Source organism: Phascolarctos cinereus, unplaced genomic scaffold, assembly GCF_003287225.1.
Source record: "Phascolarctos cinereus isolate Bilbo 61053 unplaced genomic scaffold, phaCin_HiC Scaffold_4;HRSCAF=312, whole genome shotgun sequence".
NCBI classification, from domain to species: Eukaryota; Metazoa; Chordata; class Mammalia; order Diprotodontia; family Phascolarctidae; genus Phascolarctos; species Phascolarctos cinereus.
The window spans coordinates 460452044-460479672 of NW_027555847.1; the positions used below are offsets into that span (position 1 = coordinate 460452044).

The 27629-nt window shown below is 35.6% G+C and overlaps 1 protein-coding gene across 7 annotated transcripts in view; it reads left to right on the forward strand.

Moving 5' to 3' along the window:
• Positions 1-27629, forward strand: part of EYA1 (EYA transcriptional coactivator and phosphatase 1) — a 162992-nt gene that overhangs the window by 113519 nt on the left and 21844 nt on the right. For all 7 annotated transcript variants that reach the window (XM_021002151.2, XM_021002139.2, XM_021002143.2 and 4 more), the window contains 4 exons: positions 24801-24859; positions 24969-25129; positions 25950-26064; positions 26216-26337. In XM_021002151.2, coding sequence (XP_020857810.1) covers positions 24801-24859; positions 24969-25129; positions 25950-26064; positions 26216-26337 — 457 coding nt within the window. The remainder of the gene's footprint in view (positions 1-24800; positions 24860-24968; positions 25130-25949; positions 26065-26215; positions 26338-27629) is intronic.

Genomic DNA, 27629 nt, shown 5'->3' on the forward strand with positions numbered 1-27629 from the left:
CAGTTGAAATAGTACTTTTCCAAAGCTGAAAATATATTAAAATTAGTGCTTTAGTAATGGAAAAAATATTTATGTAAGATCAAATTAAAAGCAATATTAATGCTGAATATTTCTGAAAAGTAGGTTAGAAGGAAGAATGTTGAAATATTTTAACTAAATTTTTAACATTTGTTCTTAAGGTTAATGAAACATTAACTAAAACATAAAGTGTTTGTTTTATAGAAGTTGATTCTCTAGGGGTTTTTTCTTTCCTTATTGGTGACTCAGTCATGATTTCTTTAAGTACATTCTGAAAGGTATAACAAATAGGTTCCTTTGGCATGTGTCGTCAGAAACTCCCAGTACTTTGCTCCAGGTTTTTTTTTTCAGCATTTAAATAAGTAGGTTCATCTTTGTGCTCATTTCAGGCCTTCATTGCATTCATATGTCATACAACAGGAGAGTAATCCGTTATTGGTCATACTTGATTTCTTTAAGAAAATGTTACTTAGTGGCAAGAATAAATATATTGGTATAATGCTCTTAAGAGGACCAAAATTATCTCATCAGGCAGGAATGATGTGGTAATGCCTGATTTCACACTCCAATTAGCAGTGTGTTGTGGTAGGGGACTTGAATGTTTTAATTTATTTAAATTGTATGTCTTTAGCATTTTAAGCCTACAGTAGAAGTAATTTCAAGGAGGTTAACAATTTGTTGGTTAGCCTGAAGTGTGATATCTGAACTCTATTTAAAAAAAAAAAGTATTGGCCTTAGTTCTCTTTATAAAAACTTAAGTTGCTGCCAGCTACCCTCTGCATAATTTAGGGTTTTTTTCTCCTACATCTTTGGCATATTAAATATTCTGCATAATGAAGTACACTGAATGAAGAGTTGCCAATAATATTTGTATTATCTTGGTATGTATTTTAAATGGTGATTTGCTGTGTGAACTTAAAAGGGCTAAAGGGTAATAAACTGACTTGAGATTTTTTTAATGAATTTTGAGGCCTCTGCAATAACTGACATTTCATTTTTTAAAACTAAATTTGGAGAGCATTTAATTTTGTTTAAAATGTGTATAACATCATCATAAATAAATCTTGCTTGACATTCATTCCCAAAAGAGGCAGGTTGTGTTTGTTCTGTGATATTAAAAATGTTTTACATGTAAGCTCATGAGTGACATATAAGTCAAATTACTTTTAGAATTTATGATTTCTCCACCAGTGAATGGTAGCTGCTGCAGCTCTGTTACGTACTCTGACTTTCCTATTGATGAGTCTGAATCACGTCCTGCAGATTATTTTACAATAAATGTCTCCATGTGCAATATGATGATACTTATATGGAAATCATTTATTGAGAATGACAGTATGGAATTGGAGTTTCTTAGCTCCTTTATAACAACTCTTACTCTTTCTGACTGAAAGGAGAAAGAGTTCTTTCTATCAGATCCTTCTTGTAAGACAATAGTGTATGTCTCCAAATAGTGCAGGAGACAAAGGCCTTCAAGGAACCTTAATGTTTTCATTTAACTTGTCACTGACTAGTGCTCTTTTGAGTCATTTCCATGGTGGAAGAGAAAAAAATGTTTTATATAGACCTGAATATTTAAAAATAACAATAAGAATAAAGCAGAGGCTTATAATTATGTTTTTTCTCTTTGATTTTGAAAAATGTCACCCGACTTAAATCTTATGACAATCACTGGTGTTGTTGACACTGTATCTAACTCTATTGAAGGCAGGCAGTAGGCCTTATGCTTGATACTCAAGACTGGCCACATTCAAGCCTTTGCCTCAGGGCTACTACCTCTACTTTGTTCTGTTCTCTTGTTCCTACCCCACTCCCTACCCTTTGAGCAGCCCTTCAGTGAACAAAGAAACTGGGAGTGGGGGGAGGAGGTAAGAGGAGAGTGGAAATTGAGAAGCCAAAAATAAATCTTGAATTAAAACTCCCCGCACCTCAGCCAATGCCCTGAACATTTTCCAGCTAGGTAGCATGACGGCAAGATGTTGTCATTACCTGCAGTAGAATTTAAAATTATGTCAGTGTTAGAATTTCCCAAAACACTTCAAACCAGACTCCAGATTAACCTTCATAATTTATAACTTCACAAAAATGGATGATGATTATTTGTTGTATACTTTAGCCTTTTAACTTGATAATTTTTTTTAATCTCATATTTATGTATTGTCGGTAATGAAAAAGGGGAAAGAGTTTTCTTGAAAGTATAATCACCCACATTAGATACAGAATTTTAATTAAAGTGTTTTGTACTGAAATAGCAATTATGCTCCCAGGATTAGAAAGAAGCTTTGAGGAATAGTATAAAGAGTTGTGAATTTTTTAAGTCAAAAGATCAGGTTTTTAGTTCCAATTCTGTCACCTCCTAGCTAGTGACCTTGAGCATGGTTATCTTGCCCCACTGAGATTCAGCTTTTTCCTAAGTAAAATGAAGTTGGACTAAATCATCTGCAAAGGTCTCTCTTAGCTTCAAATCAGAAAGTGAGGCATTTAAATGTATGCTAAAATTGATTTCATAATAATCAACAGTCTTTAAGGCAAAGACAAAGCAGAATTTTTCAAACAAGTTTTCCACTTTCCTCAAAAGAAGGCAAGGGATTATGAAACTATGGAGAACATTTTGTTAGTCCACTTGTATGGGAACTCTGAAAACTATATGGTTTTCAAAAATTAGAGATAATTAAGGTGTTACAGTGGATAGAGTAAGTTCAAATCCAGCTTCAAACTTTTTCTAGTTGTGTGACCTTGGGCAAGTCACTTAACCTCTATTTGCCTTAGTCTCCTCAACTGGAAAATGGGGATAATAATAGCCCTACCTGTCAGAGTTGTCATGACAATCAAATGAGATAAAATTTGTATATAAAAACGTGCTTAGCACAATGCCTGGCACATAGTAGGTGCTATAGAAATACTAATTTATTATTATTGTTTGGTAACTATCTTTCATTTCTTTCTGACAGCTGAGAAAAACTATAATGGAAGTGATACCTGTGCATACGTATATGTATGCCAGTCAGTTAATAAACATTTACTAAGCACCTACTATGTGCAAGGCATTGTGCTAAGTACTAGGGATACAAATACTAAAAGGAAAGAGTTGCTGCTCTCAAGGAGCTTACAATCTAATGTATGTGTAAAATGTATAATCTAATGTATATGTCTGTGGAAAATGGACCAAAGAAGCCAAAATGTCCTGATTTACAAAAGGGGGGAGAGAGTCCAGCTACGGAAATTGACTCCAATTCTTGGAAAAATCCTAGAACATATTATTAAAGGATGAATTGGTTAATATCTAGGAAAGGAAGCACAAATCACATAAAGTCAGCATGGCTTCATCAGGAACAAGTCATACCAAAGTAAGCTCATAATTTTTTGAAAAGAGGAATGCTACATATAGATAATAGTATTTAGTAAAGTATTTGACAAAATCTCTCATGCTATTCTTATGGACAAAATGTAGAAATGTAGACTTTAATATACCACAGTTAATTAGATTCAGAATTGACATGTATCTACACCCAGAGAATAATCATTAATGATTTCCTATCACCTTGGAAGGAGGTAACTAGTGTAGTGGGCCAGAAATCTAGTGTTGGCACAGTGTTGTTTAATATTTTTTCCAATGACTTGGATGACAGTGTGCTTATTAAACTGACAAATAGCAAAAATTTAGTAAAGATAGGTAGCTAATACTTTGAATGAGTGATAATCCAAAAAAATCTTGATATACTAGAACCTTGGTCTGATTCAAGGGTTGGCAAATTAAAGGCCACAGGCCAAATCTGCCCACCACCAAAATTTTATCTGAAAATGTAAAAACCATTCTTGGCTTGCAAGGCTTACAAAAACAGGTGGTGGGCTGAATATGTATGGCCTGTGTTCCATAGTTTCTGTATCCCTAATTTAATAAAAGGCAGTTTCTGAAATTACAGAATTTGAGAATTAGAAATGACCTCAGTGTCCATCTAGTCCAAATCATACATGAAAGCAGTCCTCACCATAAGATGTCCCTCATGAGTCCTTTCTTCTTTAGTCTGAATATGCCTTTTTCCTTCAGCCAGTCCTCACATGATATGAACTCAAAGCCCTTCAGCATCCTGATTTCTCTGGATGTTCTCCAGCTTGCTTAAGTTGGGTTCAAAAAATTCAACTTCATAACCAGATGGAAAAAGGAAGGCTAAATATCACTTTGTTTTTATAAGACTTGAGAGTTTTGGAGAATTACAAACTAAGTATGAGTCAACAATATGATTGGGCATCCAAGAAAACTAATACAATCTATAGCTACATTATAAGAGACAGTGGTTGGAACCAGAGAGGTGATATTCCTCACTATAGCCCTACTTATACCACATCTGGAGTGTTGTTTTCCATTTTGAGGACACCCCCAGTTTAGGAATGACAAGTTGAGAATGCCCAGAATACTCAAAGGACTCTAAGATCATGGCACGTGAAAACTGTTTTAAAGAACTGAGGATGTTTAGTTTAGAGTAGATATGGTACAAAGTAGCATCGGAACATGTGTTAAGCCATTTGAAGAGCTGTCATGTGGAAGAAGGTTTATACTTGTTCTGCTTGGTTCTAAAGGAGAGAAGCAAAAGCAGACAATGTCCTGGTGACAATGGCAGACAAACAGATAAGGTGTGATATCAGAAAAAAAAATCCTAATAATTAGAGATATCGAAAATTAGAATGACCTGATTCCAGAGGCTGTGGGTTTTTTGCACTGGAAGTCTTTAAGCAAAGCCTAGAAAACCACTTTGGCAGTATATTGTGAAGGAAATTCTTGTTCATGTATGTATTGGATAGACTATGTGGTCTTTGAAGTACCTTTAAACTCTTAAGTTCGATTGTGATTCTGACATAATGTATTCCAGTTGTAAAGAGAAGTGATCTTTTATTATCCATTGTTTTGTGTGGTTCACTTTCTTTTCCTCTCCTATATGTATTATAGAATTAAGCATACCTATTTTAATCACAAAAAAATGTTTTTGCCAATAGTGTAGTTGATGAGATAACAAATCAGTCATTCTATTGCCATTATTGTTATTATTATTGAATTTTTTAACATTATGCCTGTTACTTCATCTTCACAAGATTTTGTTGTATTTCCACCAAAAACTGGAAGTTATAAAAATACATTCAAGGACTCATTTAATAATTATTTTGTTTCAGTTTGTGTTAGAAACATGATAAAAGTTTAGCCCGTGGTTAGAGATTTATAACAAGTTAAATCCATTTTTTCATCAATCATTTAGTGCATACCTACTATATGCTAGGCACAGTGGCGTTTACAAAGATGACTAACACATGAGAGCTGAGGTCTTACAAATAACATTCTAAGACTGAAACCCTTCCATGAGGCCCAAGAGGTCAAAACTATCTTCAGAATAATACTAAGATGTTTTCATTTCTAACCCAGCAAATATCAATAGCTATGACCCATAAAAATGAAACTCTTTGAAAGATCCTCAGTAATTTTAAGAGGTAAAGGAGAGGCCAAAAAGTTTGAGAACCACTGTTCCAACTTCTTCTTGGTGTTCAGTCAGTCAATCATGTCCAACTCTTCATGACCCTATGTACCGTACTGTCCATGGGGTTCTCTTGGCAAAGATACAGGGGTAGTTTGCATTTTCTTCTCCAGTGAAACTTCTCAAACTTCTTACCACCCTATAAAAGGGATAAGGGTATGATTCAGGACAGTAAATGTGGGAGGATAAAGGCTGAAGTGTTTGAGGCTCTAAATTTGGAAAAGGCACTGAGTTCCAGGCACACTTACACCACCCACAGCTCACCCTCCTCAAACTTCCTTTATTCTTGGGTTATCTGCTCTGTAATTATAAGTGAGGGCATTGTTGTTAACCATCTCCAGCTCACATTATAGATACCTGTTTTATTATGTGAATAACATATATCCCAGATATTGTACCTGCCAGAAAAGACTCTTGCTGAATCAAAAAACTCATAATTGTGGCTAACAATTGAATAGCACTATTTACAAAGCAGGCAGCTAGGTGGAACATTGATAGAGTACTGGGCCTAAAGTCAGGAAGACTCATCTAACTGAGTTCAAATCTAGCCTCAGATATTTACTAGTTGTATAATCCTGGCCAAGACACTTAATCATGTTTGCCTCAGTTCTTCATCTGTAAAATGATCTAGAGAAGGAAAGGGCCAACCACTTCAGTATCTTTGCCGAAAAAAACTCAAATGGGGTCACAAGGAGTCAGACATGACTGAAAAACGACCAAACAACAACCATTACAGAGTTCTTTACATCATTTCATCCTCACAACAATCCTGTGATGTAGGTAATCATTCAGTCCGTAAGAATTTATTGAACCCTAACTATGTGATAAGCTTTGTGCTAAGTTCTGGGTATGCAAAAGAAAAACAAAACACAGTCTCTACCTCCACAAGAAGGAGCTTACATTCCAGCCAGGGAGATAGCATGTAAATAACTATGGGTATATAGGATACATGCAATATAAATGGAAAAGAACCTCAGAGGGAAAGATAGAAAGTAGGGGAGAGGATTGTAGAGCAGAGAAAGGGGTTGGAGTTGGAACCAAAAAAGACTTTCTATTTCTTTTTCTGGGGGGAAGGGGCAACAGGGGTTAAGTGGCTTGCCCAGGGTCACACAGCTAGTAAGTATTATGTGCCTGAGGTCGGATTTGAACTCAGGTCCTCTTGAATCTAGGGCCAGTGCTCTATCCATTGTGCCACCTAGCTGCCCAACAGTTGAAATTTATAAATGCAGAAACTACCTATGTGACCTTAGTCAAGTCACTTAGCCCTGTGGATCTCAGTTTATTTACTTATAAAATAAAAGAGCTAGATTAGATGATCTAAGGGAGGTAACATGGAATAGTAAAAAAAAAAACACATAAATTCCAGTCAGAGGATTTTAGTTTGATGTAAAGCACATATCCCAGCTCTGCCACTTTATACTGCAACATTGGACAAATCATTTAACCTTCCTGTTCCTTAGTTTCTTCATCTGTAAAGTGAAAAGGGTGAGACTAGGTAGCCTCTCAGGTTCTGCTGCTATGACTTTTAGCTCTAGAGATAGGGTCTTGTAATCATAATTTTAAATAACCAAGTAAATGGCTTTTAACATAGAATTCTCTAAGCAGTATCTATGTTGAGGACTATTATTTCCCATCTAAATATTTCTTTTACTTTAGAGTTGAATGAAATTACTTTCTTTTCTCAGATACAATATAAATTCTTAGTTTATATATTTACATAATTTATATAGTTATCTTTTCCATATGCAGGCTAGGAGGCATAGTGCCCCTCCACGATCTGGATAATCTGCATAAAAATTTTTGGCCCTCCCTTCATACCAGAGAAGAAGTCTGAATTTTTTCTTTTTATCTTATGAGGTGTTTACAATACCTTATTGTAAAATTTAGGTTGATATCATACAATTCTACACATATATTTCACGCATTTCTGAGTTTCTAAACCTTTTGTCATCTGTGGCTTCCACAAAACTCCCAAAAAATTCCTATTTAGTTTCGTATGCTGACTCACGATATATCAGAACCACAATGGGGAAAATTGCAATGTGGAAGAGATAACTATATTATTCCAGAAAAGTTTGACATCAAATCACCTATGAATTGACCTCCTTAACTTTGCCATATTCTTTCGGTATGAAACAAACATTTTATGCTATATCTCCCCTGTTAAATCAAAGCGTACCACTTAGGGAAGAGAATTCTCCTAATGTGGATATGTACCTGATCCACAGAACAGGAGCAGGCAGACATAGAAACTTGCTGTCAATCTTGGACACATATGGCAAAAAGAAAGTTACATTTCAGCTGTATGAACTGATGGCTTTTTAGTGTCTTCTATGACAGGCTTTTGATTTAGACTAGAATCCTTGATTTTGACAGGTGTGTACTATTATTTTAATCTGAGGAAGAGTAATTTTTAAAAAATCTACATTTCTTTACCTTCCTAGGAAGTTTGCTTAGTAGAAAAAAAAATACAAGGTGTCCTCCTTTAAAAAAAAAAAAGGTTGAATAGGGCAGAAGTACTGTAACTGCAACTTCCCAAAGTGTGTTTCAGTTGCAGTCTCAAGAGGCGTCTCCTATTTCAGCACTATTACAATAAAGTCTCTATCTGAGCTCAATCCAGTTCAATACACAAACCTTTTTTTTTAAAGACGGAGGGGGAAGAAAAGCTATGATTCTAGTGTGATCTTGTACGATTTTATGGGGTGGGGGAGGGAAGCTTGTTTTGATATTGTTTAATTTTAAACTTTCTTTCCTCATTCTCAAAAAAAATGGTTGAAATTTTCCACATCCTCTATGTAGTCCCCATGGAAAGTTCTCAAGTCTAAGACTCTGGCCTCTGGTAAGCTGTTTGTTTGAGATTGGATGTTTTTCAATTTATCTAAATCCAGTTTTGATGAGATAGGGAATTACTAGGAAAAGACTAAGTCATTTTAGGTGAGGAGATTTGGGAAAATTCAATTTAAAAACAGAAGGTGATTGGCCTATAAGCACTGAGATTATCAAAGGTGTGAAAAGCTAAAAATATTTTCCTTATTAAGGAAATATGTCACATTACCTCTTTTATTATGCAAAAATAAATTTATCTTAATTTTAAAGTAAGCAGTACTTATCCATTTGTAGAGTAGTTCTTGCCACTTACAAAAATATATATAGCTATTTAAGTTATAACCACATTAATAATTCCTTACATGTACAGTTCTCACTCACATCTGTCCCTTTGTTCCCTTCACAGAGACAATACCCTCCATCACAGAAGTTCAGACCTTCCTCACATTTCTCTTGGACTATTAGAATAGCTTCATTCTCTCTCCTCTCCAGTCCATCTCTCCCAAAACTTCCCAAAATATGTGTGGCTCCCTTTGCCAATAGAATAATGAGGAAGAGGAGAAGGGTGGCAATGATGGTGACAATAGCTAATATTTATGTACTGCTTTAAGATTTGCAAGAGCTTCACAGATATTGTCTTATTTGATCTTCCCAATAACCCAGTAAAGTAGGAGTTCTTATTACAAATGAGGAAATTGAGACTAAGAGGACTTGGCCAAGATCACACCAACAGTAACTGAGGCAGGATTCAGATGCCGGTCTTCCAGGTTCCAAAACCAGGACTCTGTTCTCTGTGTTAGCTAGCTACAAAGTCCTTAGCTTGTCATTTAAGGCCTCCCCGAACCTGGTTCCAATCTCCCTTTTCAACATTAGTTCATACTATTTCCCTTCACACACTATACCCTTGCAAAACTAGATTGTTCCCCATTCTACCATGTCATTTCCTGCCTAGATCACACTTCCTCCTTACCTTCACATGTTGAAATCATCTTCTTTTAAGCCCTCTTTCAGCTCAGATGCTACCTCTTCCATGAAGCCTTCCCTGATGTCCCCAGTAAAAAGTAGCCTCTTTCTCCATCTCTCATAGAGAGCTTTGTTCCTATCACACTCTTCTTTGCATCATACTCATTTTTGTTGAAGTCTTTTCCCACCCATTCTAAGTTCCCTGGGGTCAAGGAACTCTGCCAGCTTTATTATTATATACCTTGCCTCTCAGCACCTAATGGATGCTTAATAAATGCTTGTTGAATTGCATGAAATTCCTACCTGTGGTCTCCCCCACTCTATTGCATTCTGAATTTTGGTACTATGGCGCAGTTCATTGATATGAGCTTACCTGTCAGCCTTGCCAATTGCAACCCCTCCAGGAATTCCTATTCTATGATTTTCAGCTCCATATTTTCCCATAAATCCTCCATAGAGGATCTGTTCTGCTTTAGAGAAGCTTTCCTCTTTTGATTTTAGTATCTTTTAGTTTCACTTTAAGCTGCCCTTCTCTTGTCTCTTATTAATTGATTACATTAGATGATCAGACAACATCCTTGAGGTTTATCACACCATTCTCCAATTAATATTCTTAAAATAATTTTAATCATTTGACTCTCTTGCTCAAAAGATTTATATGTATTTATATTAGATCAAATCTGCTCCCCAGCCTCTAGCATACAAGGCCTTTCATAATCAGTATCCACCTTACTTATCCAATCATATATTTTATTAATTTCCAATGCAAACCAGTCAGTTCAATTTTCCTTTCCTCACACCCTTGACATGAAACATGCTTATCTCTCTCTTTGTGCCTTAGCTAACATTGTCTCCTCCTTCTTAAACTGTATATTCTTCAGTCTGTCCATAGCTCAATTCCTGACTCCTCTCTAAAGCTTTTCCCAACTGTTATGCACTGCAGTGACCTCAGAACTTTTGTACTTATTGTCTATATTACAGAGTTTAGCACCGTGCTTAGGTGCTGGAAGAACTACACAAATGTGTGTGTGTGTGTGTGTGTGTGTGTGTGTGTCTGTGTCTGTGTCTATGTGTGTATGTGTGTGCAGTTCCTGCCCTCAAGGACTTTACATGCTACTGAGGGAGAGTAGACATATAAACATGGAATATGATACAAAAGAGAATATAATTGCTAATGCAAACATGAAAAAAGTACTTTAAGATTTATAAGGAAGGGGGTGGCTAGGTTGCGCAGTGGATAGAGCACTGGCCCTGAAGTCAGGAGGACCTGAGTTCAAATCTGGACTCAGACCAAACACTTGACACTTTCTAGCTGTGTGGCTGTGGGCAAGTCTTTAACCTCAACTGCCTTAAATAAATAAATAAAAAATTTTTTAAAAAAAGATTTACAAGGAAGGACAATATAATACAAAGAATATTAGGAAAGACTTCCTGAGTAAGGTAGCATTTGAATTGGGCCATAGGGGAGGATTTTGATAGGAAAAGAAAAAAGAGAATTCTGCCTGCTCAGGGGAAAAAATATATGAGCAAAGATTCAGAATGTGGGGGAAACATAAGGCTTTTTCCTCAAACTGAGTAGAATAATTTGGCTCAATCTTAGAGTATATAAAGTAAAACACTATGGGATGAACTTCAGAATTAAGTTAGTGCTGTATTATGAAGAGCTTTGAATGACAACAGTGGAGTACTATTGAGCAATGGAGAAAGATAATCTGTTCTCTAAGATTAATCCATCTGGAGTTTCCATGATCAAAATGAGGGTAGGGGGACAGGGGTGGTAGGATTCTTTTAACATCTAGGTGCTTTAATTGCTTCATGCATAAAAGTACTTGATAATTTTTCCTAATGTACTTTATAAATATATTAATAAGATTAACGTATTCAAATAAAAATGTTTTTTGAAAGAAAAACAGCATGTACAATCTATGTCTATACACACACACACACACACACATACATACACACATACTGTATGGTTAGAACAGCAGGGCTGACTTTATACATATTGACTGAGTAGCTGAAGTGTCTTTCCTCTCCCCCCACCTTTCTTCAGTTCTTTGAATGAAATAAAGGGTTAAAAAGAAGTGATTGCAGAAAGGGATAAAAGGTTTCCTGGTTTGGATGTCTTCCCCTTGCTTCTGGCAGCAAGTTTGCAATAAAGGGAATGACTTTTATGGGAATGTGGTTATTCACAGCAAGACTACAGTGGGTGTCAGTATGAAAAATTCTTCTTTAGTAGATTCTCTCAGCAGGAATAATAGATCTAAAAGAAAAGCCACAGAATTTACAAAGAGCATTGACTGGTGCCAGTGACAAATTACGTTTGCAAAATGATGAGCAAACCCATTGAAAATTGAGTAATCGGAGTAGCAGTAAATCAAAGACGTGTTTCTAAGAGGAGTTCTACCTCAGCATTCAAAAGACATTTGTATTAGCCATGAATATGAGTGACTTTCTTTTCTTTCACTCTTTTTTTAGTTCCTTGGATAATAATTCTTACATTTCATACAAATAAAACCTTTGTACTCTTACTTTTTTCCCATTTCCTTCTAATATATACTAAACAATTTTAGATAACACGGCTGTTGAATATTAGTGAATTATTTCTTCTATTTCTTTTCATTTGGATCTATGCAAATGTATACCAAAATTCTCATGCTCCTAGACTAATTGCCAAAGAAGCTACTATATTCACCTAGTGTCAGACTCCTATGGAATGAATACTGAGTAGTTAGAGAATCATGTGCTCTAAAATCTACACTATGCTTAATCATTTCATTTCTTTAGGGATTCTTAACTTTGGGTCCATAAACTTTTCTTTTTCATATTTTGATAACTGTATTCAAATATAATTGTTCCTTTTTAATCTTATACATTTTATTTTTATGCATTTAAAAACATTATTTTGAGAAAGGGTTGATGGACTTCACTACGCTATCAAAAGGGGTCCAGGGCATGCAAAAGATTAAGAAGCCCTCCTCTCAGAAAAAAAAAAAAAATATATATATATATGTATGTATGTATGTATATACATTTATACCTAAATGTTAAGTATGTTTAGCAAATAAGGGTAAATTGATATATCCATTAAATGTTCATAATAAACAAAAACTTGAGATTTGAATAAGTTTTTAAAAAGTGAGTGATTAAGAAAGCCCTAATTTCAATAATACCTTAATTAATGTGTACTAGAATTTCAGTGGAATTATGTCTTAATTTTTGACCTGTTGCTGAGCAACTTCACATTTGTCTTCATTTCTTTTAAATGCTTCGTTTATAGACAATTCCTCTGCTTTTAATTAGTTACCTTCCTCACCCCTCTCCTACACACACACACACACACCACACACACACACACACACACACACACACACACACACAGAGTATTTATATACACATAACATAGTCATAAGATAAAGACAACATTTGTAGTATGAAAAGCTAAGCTCTTAAAATATAGTGAAATTGAGACTTTGCAGTAACATTGCACTTTCCAAGCACTGACTGTCTTTAGAGGAAGCCACTGGAAAGGGGACCAGTTAATTGCATGCTAAATCTGATAGGTGAATGACTTTTTCCTATTCTGAAATAAACCCAGTTGGTTTTTGAGAGGAAAATCCTGCATATAAATATTATAGCAAACGTATTTTAAAATAGCATCTTGGACATGCCTCTTTTCTACACTCATCATATTTCATATTCTAGAAGAGAAGTTTGAGGGTCCTAGTATTTGGAATACACTCCAAACATTATCTACAATTTGATTCACTACTCACCTATAACTTAAACACTTCTGTTTGTTACCCTTAACAAATCAGTGACAGAAACTCTCAGTAAAAGTTGAAATATAATATAAATATGGTTTTCTAAAGCATTTTGTGCCACTCTATCTTAGAACTATCAGAATAAACAGGGTAATAGGCTTGTATAGTTAATAGCTTAGCTCAGTTGATCTACCATAATGTAATCAGTCTTGGGCAAGCTAGGTCCCAATCTAGTATAAACAGAGTTTTATTTTTTAATTATTTTTTTAGATCATCCCATAAAGAATACTAAATAAATTTATTGAAGTACTCTTTTTAATCATCAGCCTCTAAAAACACTGGTAAGGTGAACTTTCTTTTTCAATTTTCTGTTTGAAATCTAGGGTTTTTTTTATTTCATTTTTATTCAGTCACTTTGACCATATATATTACATATTAACATACACATACGTATGTTATCAAAGTCATTTGTTGCTTACCTGCAGTAAAACAGAATTTTAGTTAAAATGTATATAAAGAAAAATGTCATCCAAGTCTGTTATAATTCCTTGACTTGCTCATCCACAAATTGCCAAATGGAATGAAGTAGATTTCAAGAACTCTCTTTGTTCCTCATATCCTGTGCCTGACCCCACAGGTAATCTGCACCTTTTTTTTTCCCCCTTCAGCATGAAGTAATTGTGGTGGGAAAGCAGAGAAAATGTGCAGGTCACAAAGTGCAAATGAGACAGGGATGACAGGTTCTGCCAATTGAGTGCCAGTATTGAGAAGCTGCGAACCATAGAACCTGCTTTTTCGCATGGATTCCTGTTGTAGATTGGAAGGAATTTCTTGATAATGGGTGAAACAGGTCTCAGCAGCATTTAAGCTTTTTAGTACCTCTATTTGAAGCTTTGTCATACCTTTAGAAACTGAAGTGGAATTATGTTATTCCACATCAGTAACTGCAAATGCTTACAAGAATAACTGAATTGTCATTTATTTCCAGAGAGGAATATAAAAGTAAAAATCTGATTTTCGTATATCAACTAATAATCAAAAATTTCTAAACTACAGTGGCTCATATTTATATGTCAGATTTAGTTGTCAGAGCTAAGTAAAAGCAAGATTCTGCCCATCTTTTGTCTCACTTTCTTTTTCTTCCACTTCCCTTTCTCTCTACCCCCAACCTCTGAATCATGAAGAAGCTCAGGAACTCTCCACTTTGCTTTATTTTTAAAAAGAAGTTATAAAAATATTTGAAAAGCCAGAAGTTGCCCCTGAAGCCACTGTTGATCCAGCTCTATTAAAAAAAAAATCTCTGTCACTCAAACACTAATCACGGTATAAAGTCTTCAGTATTGCTGAATTTGCCTAGAATAGGCCAGGGTAAAGTACCCTGCTTTATGGGGTGATGTGATTTTAAAGTATTACTCTTCACTTGTCAGAAGTAATATGTATACATTACACAGACATTTTTTGTGAATATGGCTCAAAACATATTGCCAAGGGGCCCTAATGTTAAGCATGCCACAAGATTGAACATTTTTCATATTTAGAAAGGATTGGCTCTTTTTTTTTTCTTGGCAAGGCAATCAGGGTTAAGTGACTTGCCCAGGGTCTAATAGCTAGTAAGCATCAAGTGTCTGAGGCTCTTTTTTTAAAAAAGAAAAAAAGTCTTGTATGCAGAGGTATACAAACAGATTCCTTGCTTATTGGGTATAAAGGATGGAGCAGTAAATTTAATTGCCTTATGCTATGAAAACAGAATCCTCTGATTATTTCCTTTTGTTAGGTAACTTCTAGCTAGTCTAAAAGACACTGGTATGAAGATTGAAGATAAATAGATGGTTCTCAACCTGTGGGCTTCTTTTCTTTTTTTGTTACTTTGCAAAGCAAGGGATTAAAACAATTTACAGGATGATAGATCTGGAACTAGAAAGGACTTTAAAGGTTATTGAATTCGATTCCCTTATTTTGCAGATGAAGAAACTGAAGGCCAGAGAGTTTGTGACTTTCCCAGGTTCACATAGCTAGTAAGTGTAAGGAATCTTTCTGACTCCAAGGCCAGCATTCTATCTACCACACCAACATGCCTTTCTAGCCAAGTGTGGTGTTAGTTTTCTTATGCTAAAAGGTGAAACCAAAGCAAATATAAAAGGATAATTAGCAAATTTAGGCTTTGTAACTGTTGTCTTTTTTGAGGACATGTTTACAACATTATTCATTTTTTTCCCTTTTAGAACATGTATACTAGCTAAAAGTCAGTGTGCCTGCTTCCTGTCCAAAGACTACAGATTTATTTGAGCTTATTTTTCAAGTTTTGTAGCTCAGAAATACAGAGGATCAATGTGTTACCATTACATCACTGTGATTGGCAAGTTCTACTGGTACAGATAATAAGACTCATTGGGACAGTCTTAATTTCTTTTTTCTATTAATGTTCCTAACTAAATTGAATAGGATAGTGTATTTTTACATAATTATGGCACAAGTGAAAGGTTTGAGGGAAAAATATGACCACTATGCTATCAAAGCAATATAAATATTTGCAGAAAAATTCTGCCATAACTTAATATTTTGCATGTGAGACTCTGTGCAAAATCTTAGTTATTCCTGGGGCTTGGTCCAAAATAACATGTCTGTGGCCCAGCCCTGGAAAGCCAGAGATGATGATGGAGCAGAAAAAGTTAGATTGAGGCACAGGGCCAAAAATAATGAGAGAGAGAGAGAGAGAGAGAGAGAGAGAGAAAGAGAGAGAGAAAGAGAGAGAGAGAGACAGAGAGAGAGAGAGAGAGAGACAGAGAGAGAGACAGAGAGAGACAGAGAGAGAGAGACAGAGAGAGAGACAGACAGAGAGTGAGAGAGAAGTATTGTAGAAACAGGGGTTGCTGAATGAGCTATAAATCCCATGTGACTTTCTTGTGCCACCATCACCAAAGTTGGTATTTCAACTGCTTAAGAATCAGTGTGGTAGAGTAGATAAAGTGCTAGCCTTGGGACTGGAAGAACCCTACCTCAAATACTGCCTCTAATACTTATTAGCCACATGAGTATGAATGAGCAAATTGCTTAACTTTGCTGAGTCTCAGTCTCCTCATTAGTAAAATGGAGACAATAATACCTGTAGTAGCTACTTCCCATAATATTTGCAAGGCTCAAATGAGATTGTGTGTGTGTATGTACACATATACATAAATATAGTTAACTGATATTTATAAAATCACTTGAAGTTTATAAAGCACTCTGTGTATTCACATATATATGACACACATATGCATCTATGTAATAAAAAGTGCCTTATAAAATTTGAAGTACTATGTAAATATGAGCTATTATAATGTATTTTCATTTTTCCCCAGGAATCTATGTGAGCATTTTACAATCCAGCACTGACCTTGCTTAAATTCTTATGAGGCCAGGGCCAAAAGTTAATGACGCTTATCAGTTTTATTTATTTTACTCTTCTATGAATCATAGACTGTATAATATAGAGGAAAGTCAGGAGAACATAAACATCAGACTTTTCATTTGTTGTATTATCTCAACGTTATCTGAAAATTTGGTGCGTGAATGTCACATGAGAACAGAAAAGAGGGTTCTGGTAATAGCTATGGTAATAATGTATATTTGTATAGCATTTTTGATTTATAAAACTTTTCCAATATTTTATCCTTATAAAAATTGTGTAAAGTAGAAAGATGGGTGGTAATCTTACTTTGCAGATGAAAAAAACTAGAACCTTTGAGAGGTTAAGTGACTTCTACAAAGCCACACCTACTAGGTGCCAAGCATTGCTAGGCACCAGGAATACAAAAATGAAATATCCTCTACCCTTAAGGGACTTCGCTTTCTTTCTCAAAAGTGTGTTAGTTTGAAGGAGACACACAGCTAGAGAGATAAAAATGTAATCCTTCATGCACACATATAAATCAAGATTGCTTCATTCTTAGTGTTTGGATCCCCAACACTGTTTATGGCATGTAGGAGGTGTTCAATAAATGCTTGTTGATTAATTCATTGATATATAAATTAAATATAAGGTAATTTCAGTGAAACAGCACTAGTATCTGGGGACAGGGGAAATGAGGATCTTCGGGATTATGGGACTAATAAAGCAAGGGGCCAGCCTTTAGAGTCCACACCCAGTGCTTTATCTCCTACATCATTACTTCCTTGCCTGGGGGCTCAAAATAGTCCATTAAATCATTTATCTCTGTTCACCATCCAAATCCAACTCAGCTGTTCTGTCCTAATTCCAATCTAGGACTCAGCCATTTCATGGTACCAACTCTGATAAAATGGGGTAGTGAAGATTTTGCAAGGTCTCACGTCAAATATAGTTATAACAGCTGCAGTTTTCTGTAACTCTCTAGTGATTTGTTTATAATCTAGGGTTAAGATCACAGCCTAAACAATGATACCAGAGTATGTCTCCTCGGCTGCCATCTCTTCACATTGCTAGAAATGGTTCCATGACATAGAACTTGAATGAACCTTGTTGGCTTCTATCTGTTTGACAGAGCAAATGGGGTGACTCTCAGGTCATTAGCCATCTAGCAGTTGTTTGTAACATTCATTTTGGCACTGGGTTATTTCTTTCTTTGCGTCATTTTATGATTTCAAAAGCTTATGTTCCATCTCCCCACGTAGACTGACATTAGCTTGAGAACAGGGACATGTGCTAAACTTATTTTTTTTAATCTACCCTCTCCCCAGTGCCTTGCATAGTACAAGGTATACTGAATAATTTTTTTAAAAATACTTTGTTAAATTCAATGAATAAATCTGGTTGAATGGTAGGGTTGTTTTGTTTCATTTTAAGTATTTGAATGTTCAAGTTTCATGACTCAGAAATCTTTAAACTATGACAAGGCTAAATCCAGGGCCCACCTTAGGCCAGCCCTAAAAAGTTAAAATCAATTTCATATCTTCCCACTGCCCTATTCAATATTCTGTCTTCTCTCTGAAAAAAACCCTCCTCTAGCCCCTAAAAGTGTCATCATACTGCCTTCCACTCAGGACTAGTCTCCTTCAGTAGCACTCCACATTCCAAAATTATCCTACACTATTCCCCCTGCCATCAAAACTCTCATTCATTAAAAAAAAAAAAAAGTTTGTTAAGCACTTATTATAAACATGAAATTGTATTTGCACATTGTGGGTAATACAAAAGTCAATAAGACAGGTAACTGTACATAGAGGGCTTGCAATCTAGTAGGAGAAAAAAAGACATATGAATAACTATACACAAGCTGTAAAAAAGAGGCTCCCAAAAGTGGGTTAGTTTAAAGGAGAAAGACAAAGCCAATGAGATAAAAAATGTAATCCTTCGTGAAATTATGTATCAACCTGTTCTTTTTCTCTCCATGCTTTGCTATGAGGAGGTGGTTGTGGTTCTCTAAGACTGAGATTAGGGATTTTCTGTCCTACCATCTCAGCTGGATGGATGTGGATGTATTTCAATCTATGTTATTGGATAGAATGACCACATTGATGAGACAGAGATCCATCAAAGTTCTGCTCTCACCTAGCTAGAGTAGAAAATAACCAGAGATGTCCATATTATGTTGTGAGGGACTGTTTGCTTAGTGTTTTACTGCAATCATCTATGTCAGGAACATTTGTACTTAAAAGAAAATGCTAGTTGTGCAAAAGAATGAATCTTGATGGTGTTACAGGCAATGTAGCAGATAGGTGAGAAATGTGGGCACCAGGAGGTCTTTCTGATTCTCCATGAGGTCCTCAGATGACTACCAGTTCCCTCTAGGAATGGACTCTGAGGCTAGAGGTGGAGTTCAATATGTCAATTAGTGTATTTGGTAAAGGTGTTCATGAAAAGCAGGGAACTTCAGCCACATCCACACAGAGCTGCTTACCTAAAATCCTTCCTGTTTCCTTGTGACTTTCCACAGTCATGAATGTTCTCTTTCACCATTTCCTCTACTTGGGACCCCAAGTTCTATTCAAGCCCCAGAGCAGGTGCCACAGGCTTTCCTGATTAGTGCCCCATAAAAAATCACTTTGTAATTAATTTTATGTATTTTACATTTGCTTATCTGGATACAAGTTGGAACCCCTCCTCAACAGGAGAGGATAAGCTCCTGAAGGGCAGGCCTATTTCTTGTTTTTATCTTTGTATTCCTAGGACACAGCATCCCTGGAACACAGTACACACTTGAAAGGTTGTTGACTGATTAAAACAGTCATCAAAAATGGTAGTCATGATTTTTCTTCATCACAAAGCTGCTATTTAGAATGTAGGAAACGGTATGTGAGAATCAGGTTAAATAAAATAGCCTTTGCAGGTATTTAAAAAAAAATTTACACCTTACAAGAATGGAAATTTAGACACACCTTAGCAAGGTCATCTGAACATTTTTCCCCATCTCTTGATAATTCTTTGGTTCCCATATCTATTTTCTCTTCTGTTTTTTGGGGAATTAAAGGAGTAGTAGCCTCAAGATGCTGAAAGTTATTTCCCTCTCACCTTTTCAGGGTCCTGCCTCATCATAGCTCAGAACAGAGATCCTCTCTATCCCTATATCTTCTGGATATCTCCTATGAAGAAAGAAGCCTTGCTCAATAAGGTTCACCCCCTTTTCAAAAGTACTCTGAAATAGAGAATTGATACTGCCATACCTGGATCAAAAACTTTTTCTTAGTTCTCCCACTGTAGGCTGAGTGAGAGTTTGTTATATCCCTGCCATTATTTCCCCCTAAATCCTGAGAACCACAGGGAGACATCACGGGCTATTTGCAGTTCCCTGTAACACCAGAACACTATTGCCAATCAGGATATGGAATCTTCAGGGTCCCCACTCTGGGTCTCCTAAACTTGGAGTTATTCTACAGCCTCTGGAGGTTCATAGTGACTCTGTCCCCCAGCCCCAAATATTATTCAGCAGGCTGTCTTGGTCCATTTGGTAACAAATATCCATAAGGTCCAGGTTTATTGGAGTGACTTTTACCCTCAAAATGATGTGAAATTTGGGAAACTGTTTGAACATCCTCTTTCTCCCCAAAACTTCTGGGTTCAACTTGGTCCTCTTAGAGTAGGTCCAGCACAGGGTCAATCTTATTCTAGATTAAAATAGAAAAATTTAGTCCACCCTGAGTGTAAGCCCAGATCCCAGTTTGCTGGCCTGATGAATCAACCAGTCTATGGCCAATGGTATGTTTTGCTCTTTGGCATCAATTTTACCTAGTACTCTTCCCCTCCCCCAGGATTCCCCTTTCCTAGACTTTATTAGTGGGTTAACCTAAGCCCCAACCACAGAATACTATAATCTTTAGGCATGAAATATTTTAAGCCAATTAAACAATTTAGCCTTGAAAAATAAGGCACCTCAAAAAATGATAAAGTTTCCAGCAAAGCCTCTGATATATGTGAGCTTTAGATCTATTTGAACTAGTACAGCCTAGCTATTCCAAGTATACCCTGGTGGTCGCAAGTTCTCCTGAAGTTTGTTTCCAAATTCGTGTGGTCCTTTTATGCTATTTTAGCAATAGGTCATAACTCTCCTCCTCTCTTCAAACATCATTTTTCAAATTAAAGTTTTATCCTCCTATGGAAGTCTGATGGTTTTGAATTATGCATGTAGGGCAATGAACCTGTGCTCTCATTAGAAATTTGTTATAAATATATGTTTATTTGGCAGGCTTATCTCAAGTAATATATTTATTAATATTCTACTGATAATCCAAGGCAAGCCTACCTGGCTAGATGAAGCCCTTTGTGTGGTTTAGTTGTGCTTGGTGTTTGACACCAAATACAAGTAGAAACAGGGGCTGTCGAACAATGCATTAGGATCCCCCCAGGCTGCTTGCTAACTTAGAAAACCATTAACATTATTATATTAATATTATTTATGTTCTATTGGTTTTTTATTTATTGTGTTACTTATTTCTCAATTACATTTTAATCTGGTCCTGCCCACACTCAGGAGGCTGGCTTGGGTTTGATGCTCCTGCTACAGAGCTAGACCAGCAAATCAGGGATGAGGGAAGGGAGAGTGGACAGAAGCACAGTGGGTAAGAATTAAGTAACTTGAGTGCAATCCTCCTAATTTCTTTTGGTTTGTTTGCTTCCTTTGGAACCACCATTTATTTCATTGTTGTGGTTCTTTATCCTGATTACCCACTCTACCACCTCTCCCTCCCCCCACCACAAAAAAAAAAATACATCTTTCACTGTGCTTCCCAAAGCTAGGCTGTCAGTGGAAAGTGAGACCTATCTGTCACTGGCTTTGGAGCAGCCATGATCAAGATGAAGGGCTGAGAGCCTGGGGAGGGAGTAGTCCCTGGGGTTAGGCTATGGAATGAGGATGCTCTTAATTTGATGTACTCTTATTTTCCCTTTTAGATTATTAGCTCCTTACAGGCAGGTTCCTTCTTCTTATTCGTCTTTGTACCTCTATTCATTACTTATCTATCTAGATAGCACATGGGCACATACACATTTAAGTGCTAAATAAATGTTGAATTAAATTCTCTCCTCCTTTCTTTATATACATAAGCTGTTGTCTCCATCATACCTTTTTGTTATTGTTTCTTTTTCCCCATTTTCTTTCTGCTCCCTATCATCATCTTTGCTTTAATTATATAATTATAAATAGCCTATACAAAATTTAAATTACCTGTGTTTATATAGCCACCATCTTTTCTGTAAAATATATCTATAATTTCTTATATTTATACACAGTGCCTCTGATGCTTTATATGGCTTAAAGTTTTGGAATGTCTTAAGCCTACCTCCCAGCTATCTAATTTTCTGGTTTTAAAAGAACAGATTTGAGAAACTAAAACAATCAGTTCACTCTCCAGAAAAAGAAAAAGAAGCTAGTTAAATTGTACCCTAGAAACACTCTGGAAGATAGCACTTGTAACATAAGGGCTCAGTGTTGAATTTCAGATACAAAATAAATTTCAGAAAGAAATTGCTGAATGTGCAAACCTTTGCAAAACCAAACTGTTCTCTTTCAGCATTCCCTAACATTAATCTGTTCTCTTGGGACATTGAGAGTTTCCAGTAGAATGTCAAAATGATAATAATGCACCACTTCATCATTAAAACAAGGCTCAGATGAGCCCTCATCTCCTCTTGTTTTGAGACTGAATAGTATTACCAAGGTATGTAGGTTGGCAAATACTACACTAGAAAAAAAATAAAATTAGTTTTTTAATATAGTTTATATACCAAAAGCACATAAGTTTGAATTTTTCAAATGCCATTGCTGAGATGAAAGAAGGGTTTACCTGTAGTTTCTTTCTTTACATGAAGACACATATTTTAGAAAAGCAACCTTTGATGTGCTCTTTTCTTCTAAAGTTAATTTGTCATGAATTTTGAGTTTATGGTTTTGTCAAGAGACTTTTAAAATATATATAAATGTATATATATGTATGCACATATACATATATATACACATATATATATGTATATATATGTGTATATATATATAAAGTTCTGATGAAGAATAGGGACTGCCTTGTCCCTCCACTCAAATGTAATTTTAATCAAATCAAAACTGAATGGAGTTCAATAACTGGATGTTAATGCTCAACACTTGCTGACATTTAATTAGAGTTAGGCCACTGAATTTTCCTTCTAAAAGCTCCCTCTGTTTGAGAACAACAACCAAAAAAAAAGGCAGGAGAAAACAAACACAGGATGTTTAAGACTGATAGCAACAATGGACTCATTAACAGTCAGTTACAAGATAATTGACTTCTGTCAGCCCTAAAGATTTACAATTAATTTAAGGAAAGCATGTACCACTCCATCCCTCCCCCCCAAACAGGCTGTGTTGAGAGCTTTCTTTTCTTCCCAGGCCTAATGTTAACCAAGTAAAGCTTTTATTTAATACTTTTTAAAAATTAATATTAGGAGATACTAGTTAAAATTTTTTTCTTAAATTATCTTCCTGTTCTTGTAAAGTATCTATCCTTTTCTCCTTAAAAAAGAGAACTTCTGTCATTCACATTTCTGTTTTTTTTATGTAACAATAATTTACTAACAATTTAAAGACTAAGGTTAAGGTTGGGTAAATGGCAAAATTTACTACTCTGACCTTGCTACACCATCTAAAAGACTAAATGTCTAAAAAGATAAACAAAAATCATTACTTCCCTGAAAAAAAAAAGAATTTTAAACAGCTTTAGAAAGTTTCTGAAATAGATCTTAAAATAATGATCTATGTTTTTAAAAAGTTAAATTCATAGTCCAATATATGGTGAAACCACATAAACTCTCTTTTCCTTTTTTCTTATCTGAAGTGGTTGACCTCAGGAGAGGAGGAGAAGGTTACAAGGTCAAAGTCTTTTCCTCCTTGGATCTCACTGCTTGCTGAGAGAGGGTTGGCTGGAAAATAGATGTTTTAGAGCAGAGGTCAAGGGTCATGATTTTAATTCTGTTAAGGAACAGCTGGTTTGAGTTTCTTTCCACTTCTATCTCCCCTCCCTTCCTTACAAATCCATAGAGTGAAAAAAAATTTGTTCAGAAGGAACCAGTAACATAAAAATACATAGTTCCCGTGTTTTCGTACTTACAATGTGTCATCTTTGCTTTATCAGGAGGAAAAGAATGGTTTTGTAGAATTAACTGTACATGAGACCGGTCAAAAGCTTTAGTCCCTGGAATCTGTTTAAATATCAAGTTTAGTAGATCATAGGATTGTAGATTTAGATGGTTATTTGGTATTTTTTTTAACCTTTCCCCATCAAATATGAAGGATTGAATGGAACTGCATTTTATGAAAGCCTCTATATGTGTCAGATATTTGGAGACAAATTATGAAGTGTGGCACAAAGACTTGAAAAACCAAAGCAAGCCAAATGTTGAAGTCTGTGTGGACAGCCACATTTCTGTATTTGTACATATGTGCATGCCTTTTTTTGTGCATACATTCAGTCAGGCACACATTCAATACAGAATTTTATCTTCTCATTTGGAACAGCATAGGCCTTTAAAATTCTAGGCTGTTTGGGGTTATGTGATTTCCATAATATAATGATGAATTTGAGACCTTAATATGAGTATGTAGCAGTAGTTGCACATAAGTCACTGAAGAAAGCATAGCTTGACTACTTTTATTTATGTTTCTGAGTCTTTCATGCTTTTTTTTTAATTTGAAGACACACACATAAAGAATAAAACTCACAACTCCCAGATAAATGGCAAACCAGTTACAGATTTTTTGTCTGCACTCCTCAGCAACGTTGGCCTCAGGCTGTGTTGGTGTGTGGCTCAACAGCAACCAGAGGTCATAATTTCATTGGCGGTTAGCATCAGGTTTAATTTTTCTAGCATGTTACATTTACCAAAATGTCTGGTTTCAGTTACGCTCAGGCATTGACTGAATCCGCTTTGAGCTGTGTGATGTCTTAAGGTACCTGAGGTTTATGGAACACATATGCTAATTGTTTTTAACCACTTTCCTTTCTAAACACAAAAATGTGTTTTCTGAAAACCGTATAACAGTAGTTGTTAATGACAGTGCTTATTTCTTATATTAAAGTACTTGTAAGTAGGTAAAAATGGTGATTTAACGAGACTGCCACCTACTGATTGACACAGTAAAAAATGCCCCAATGAAGAGAATTGGTGGTTCTTTAAAAAAAAAATTATGTGCTTTTCTATTTTTAATAAAAAATTTGTTTTTGTTTTTCAAAGTCCAAATTGTAGTTTATTTTATTATGTTATTTTATTATTATTATTTCACTTTAGGAATGTGACCAAGTTCACATAGATGATGTCTCTTCTGATGATAATGGTCAAGACCTAAGGTAAGTCACTTGAGATCTAAATAATAGTCTTCATTTAGCAATTTGATTGCTTAGATTATTAGTGAAGTATCTTCTTGGTTAACATTGGACTTTTCTTGCATCTAAATAGCACATATAACTTTGGAACAGATGGCTTTCCTGCTGCAGCAACCAGTGCTAACCTGTGCTTAGCAACTGGTGTTCGAGGAGGAGTAGACTGGATGAGAAAGTTGGCCTTCCGCTATAGACGAGTAAAAGAAATCTATAATACCTACAAAAATAATGTTGGAGGCAAGTAACCATAGCAAATATCCTATATCATGCTTTTGTTCAAACATATTATCGTTGCTGTTCAGTCGTTTCAGTCATGTCTGACTTCGTGACCCCATTTGGAGTTTTCTCAGCAAAGGTAGTAGAGTGGTTTGCCATTTGATTCTCCAGCTCATTTGATAGATGATGAAACTGAGGCAAACAGGGTTAAGTGACTTGATCAGGATTACCTAGCTAGTAAGTGTCTGAGGCCAGATTTGAACTCGAGAAGATAAGTCTTCCTGACTCCAGGTCTGGCACTCCATCCACTCTACCACCTGGCTGCCCTCAAGATATCAAAATAATTTTGCTTCTTAGATATCATTTGCTTATATCAGCACCTTTTAGTTTGTTTCCCCTCACCGTTGACTATTGTATCTCCTTAAAATCTTATCACTTGTATTTCACTTTTATCAGTGCCAGAAAGAGCATTGAACTTGGAGTGACAAAACTTGGTTTTGGGTCCAGGATCCAAAACTTATGAGCAACATAGCCTGGCCCGGTCACTAAATTTCCTTGAATCTCAGTTTCCCTATTTAATCTACAAAATGTGAAAACAAAGTAAGATAACATCATAAAGAACTTCGTTTAAAAAAATGACATACTACATAAAAGTTGACTTGTCATTGTGGTCAGTGGTGGCATGTAAGGGAATGGAATGCCCTCTGTTACTAAATGTACACTCCTTGAGGAAAGGGACTGCTTTTTATCTTTGTTTTTGTATCCCTAGAACTTAGCATGTGCTGCCTATCACGTAGTAGGTATTTGTTCATCAGTGTGTTTACCCCTGTCAAATCAACAGGTCTTCTTGGTCCAGCCAAAAGAGAAGCTTGGCTCCAGTTAAGGGCAGAAATTGAAGCTCTAACAGATTCCTGGTTAACACTTGCACTGAAAGCCTTGACGCTGATTCACTCTAGGTAAGTGACCACACTTGGAGAGCGTTTATGGCAGGATGATTGAAAGAGTGTTTACAGCAAAATGTGTCTATGGTTTGTCCATAGTTTGCTTTCAGGTGGGTTTCATTTGGGGAAGTTAATTTTCAACATTTTTTTCCCCTGGTTCTCACAGGACAAACTGTGTGAATATTTTAGTAACAACTACTCAACTTATTCCAGCCCTGGCAAAAGTCCTGCTGTATGGATTAGGAGTTGTGTTTCCAATCGAAAATATTTACAGTGCAACAAAAATAGGTGAGCTATTTTTATCATCCACTTCTTCTGCTGCAGGCTACTAAAAATGAAAGACAGTCAATGAAACTTTTATCTGAATGGCTAAATAATTAGCTAAAGAAAAATCATCTGAGCAATTTTATTTCATTTTCAAAATTGGCTTGAAAATTCAGGGGAAATAAAAGTAGTATAATCCATGTAGTTAGTTGTGTTTTTTTTCCATAAACCTTCATATATCTGACTGTAATTAGGGCATATACATATTTGTTATACTTCACTTAGAATCTCTTCTTAATAATACATGATATCATTTTTCTTCTTTTAGACCGTAAAGAGCAAAACCCCTTTGTTTCATAAACTGAAACAAAAGCAGTAAGGGCTTAATGTAAAACAAAAATGTACATGTGCTAATTTTTTTTTGTTTAAAAATTTTCTTGCTTCTTTTATGCTATTCAGTCCAACATTTATTAAATATCCTGCATCATACTAGGAATTATGGGGAGTACACAAAAAATAAGGTCCAAAAATACAGTGTAGTTGGGGAGAAAAGGTGTACCTACATGAAAAAAAAATTAGAGAAAGAGAAAGATTCTCAATTTCCAAAATATATGCTTTTTATAGTAAGTGATTATGAAGTTAAAAAGAGGAGAGCTGAGTATGGACCAGAGTTGTCTGAAAAGGGTTTTTCAGAGGAAGTAAGATAGGAAGTGAACTTTGAAGGACAGATAGGAGAGAAGAAAAAGGATGAAATGTTATATGAGAAGAAGAAAAAGAGAGACAGTATGCCTGCAGGCATGAAGGATCATGAACAAGGTATATTTAGGGAATGGTGGGGATACAGATATGTTAGTGATTAGTGTGAATACCTTGCAGACAGAGAATTTAGATTATAGCAGGATTTGAATGGCAAAATGAGTTTGTATTTATTGAAGTAAATCCTTACCTTAGTCAAGAAACATTGTAAATTCTTTAGCAGGGAAATCACATGATAGAATGTTTTGGAAAGATTCATCAGTTTGGAGCAATTTAGCCTGATCTAGGAGAAAAGAAAGAGTGAAGACAAGGAAAACAATTAGTCTATTGCTGTAATCCAGTTGTGAGGCAATATTGTGAGCAGTAGGAATAGAAGGGTTGGCAAGAATCCACTGTTGCATTGAGAATCTCTTTATATATATCAATGTTGATCTCCTTGGTGAGATAAAATTCAGCATTTTTTGGCAATGCATTAACTGAAAAGCAAAAGCATGGTACCTGCCCTCAAAGAGCTCACACTCTAATGTTAATTAGTCCAATAGCATTTAGCAAATCAACAT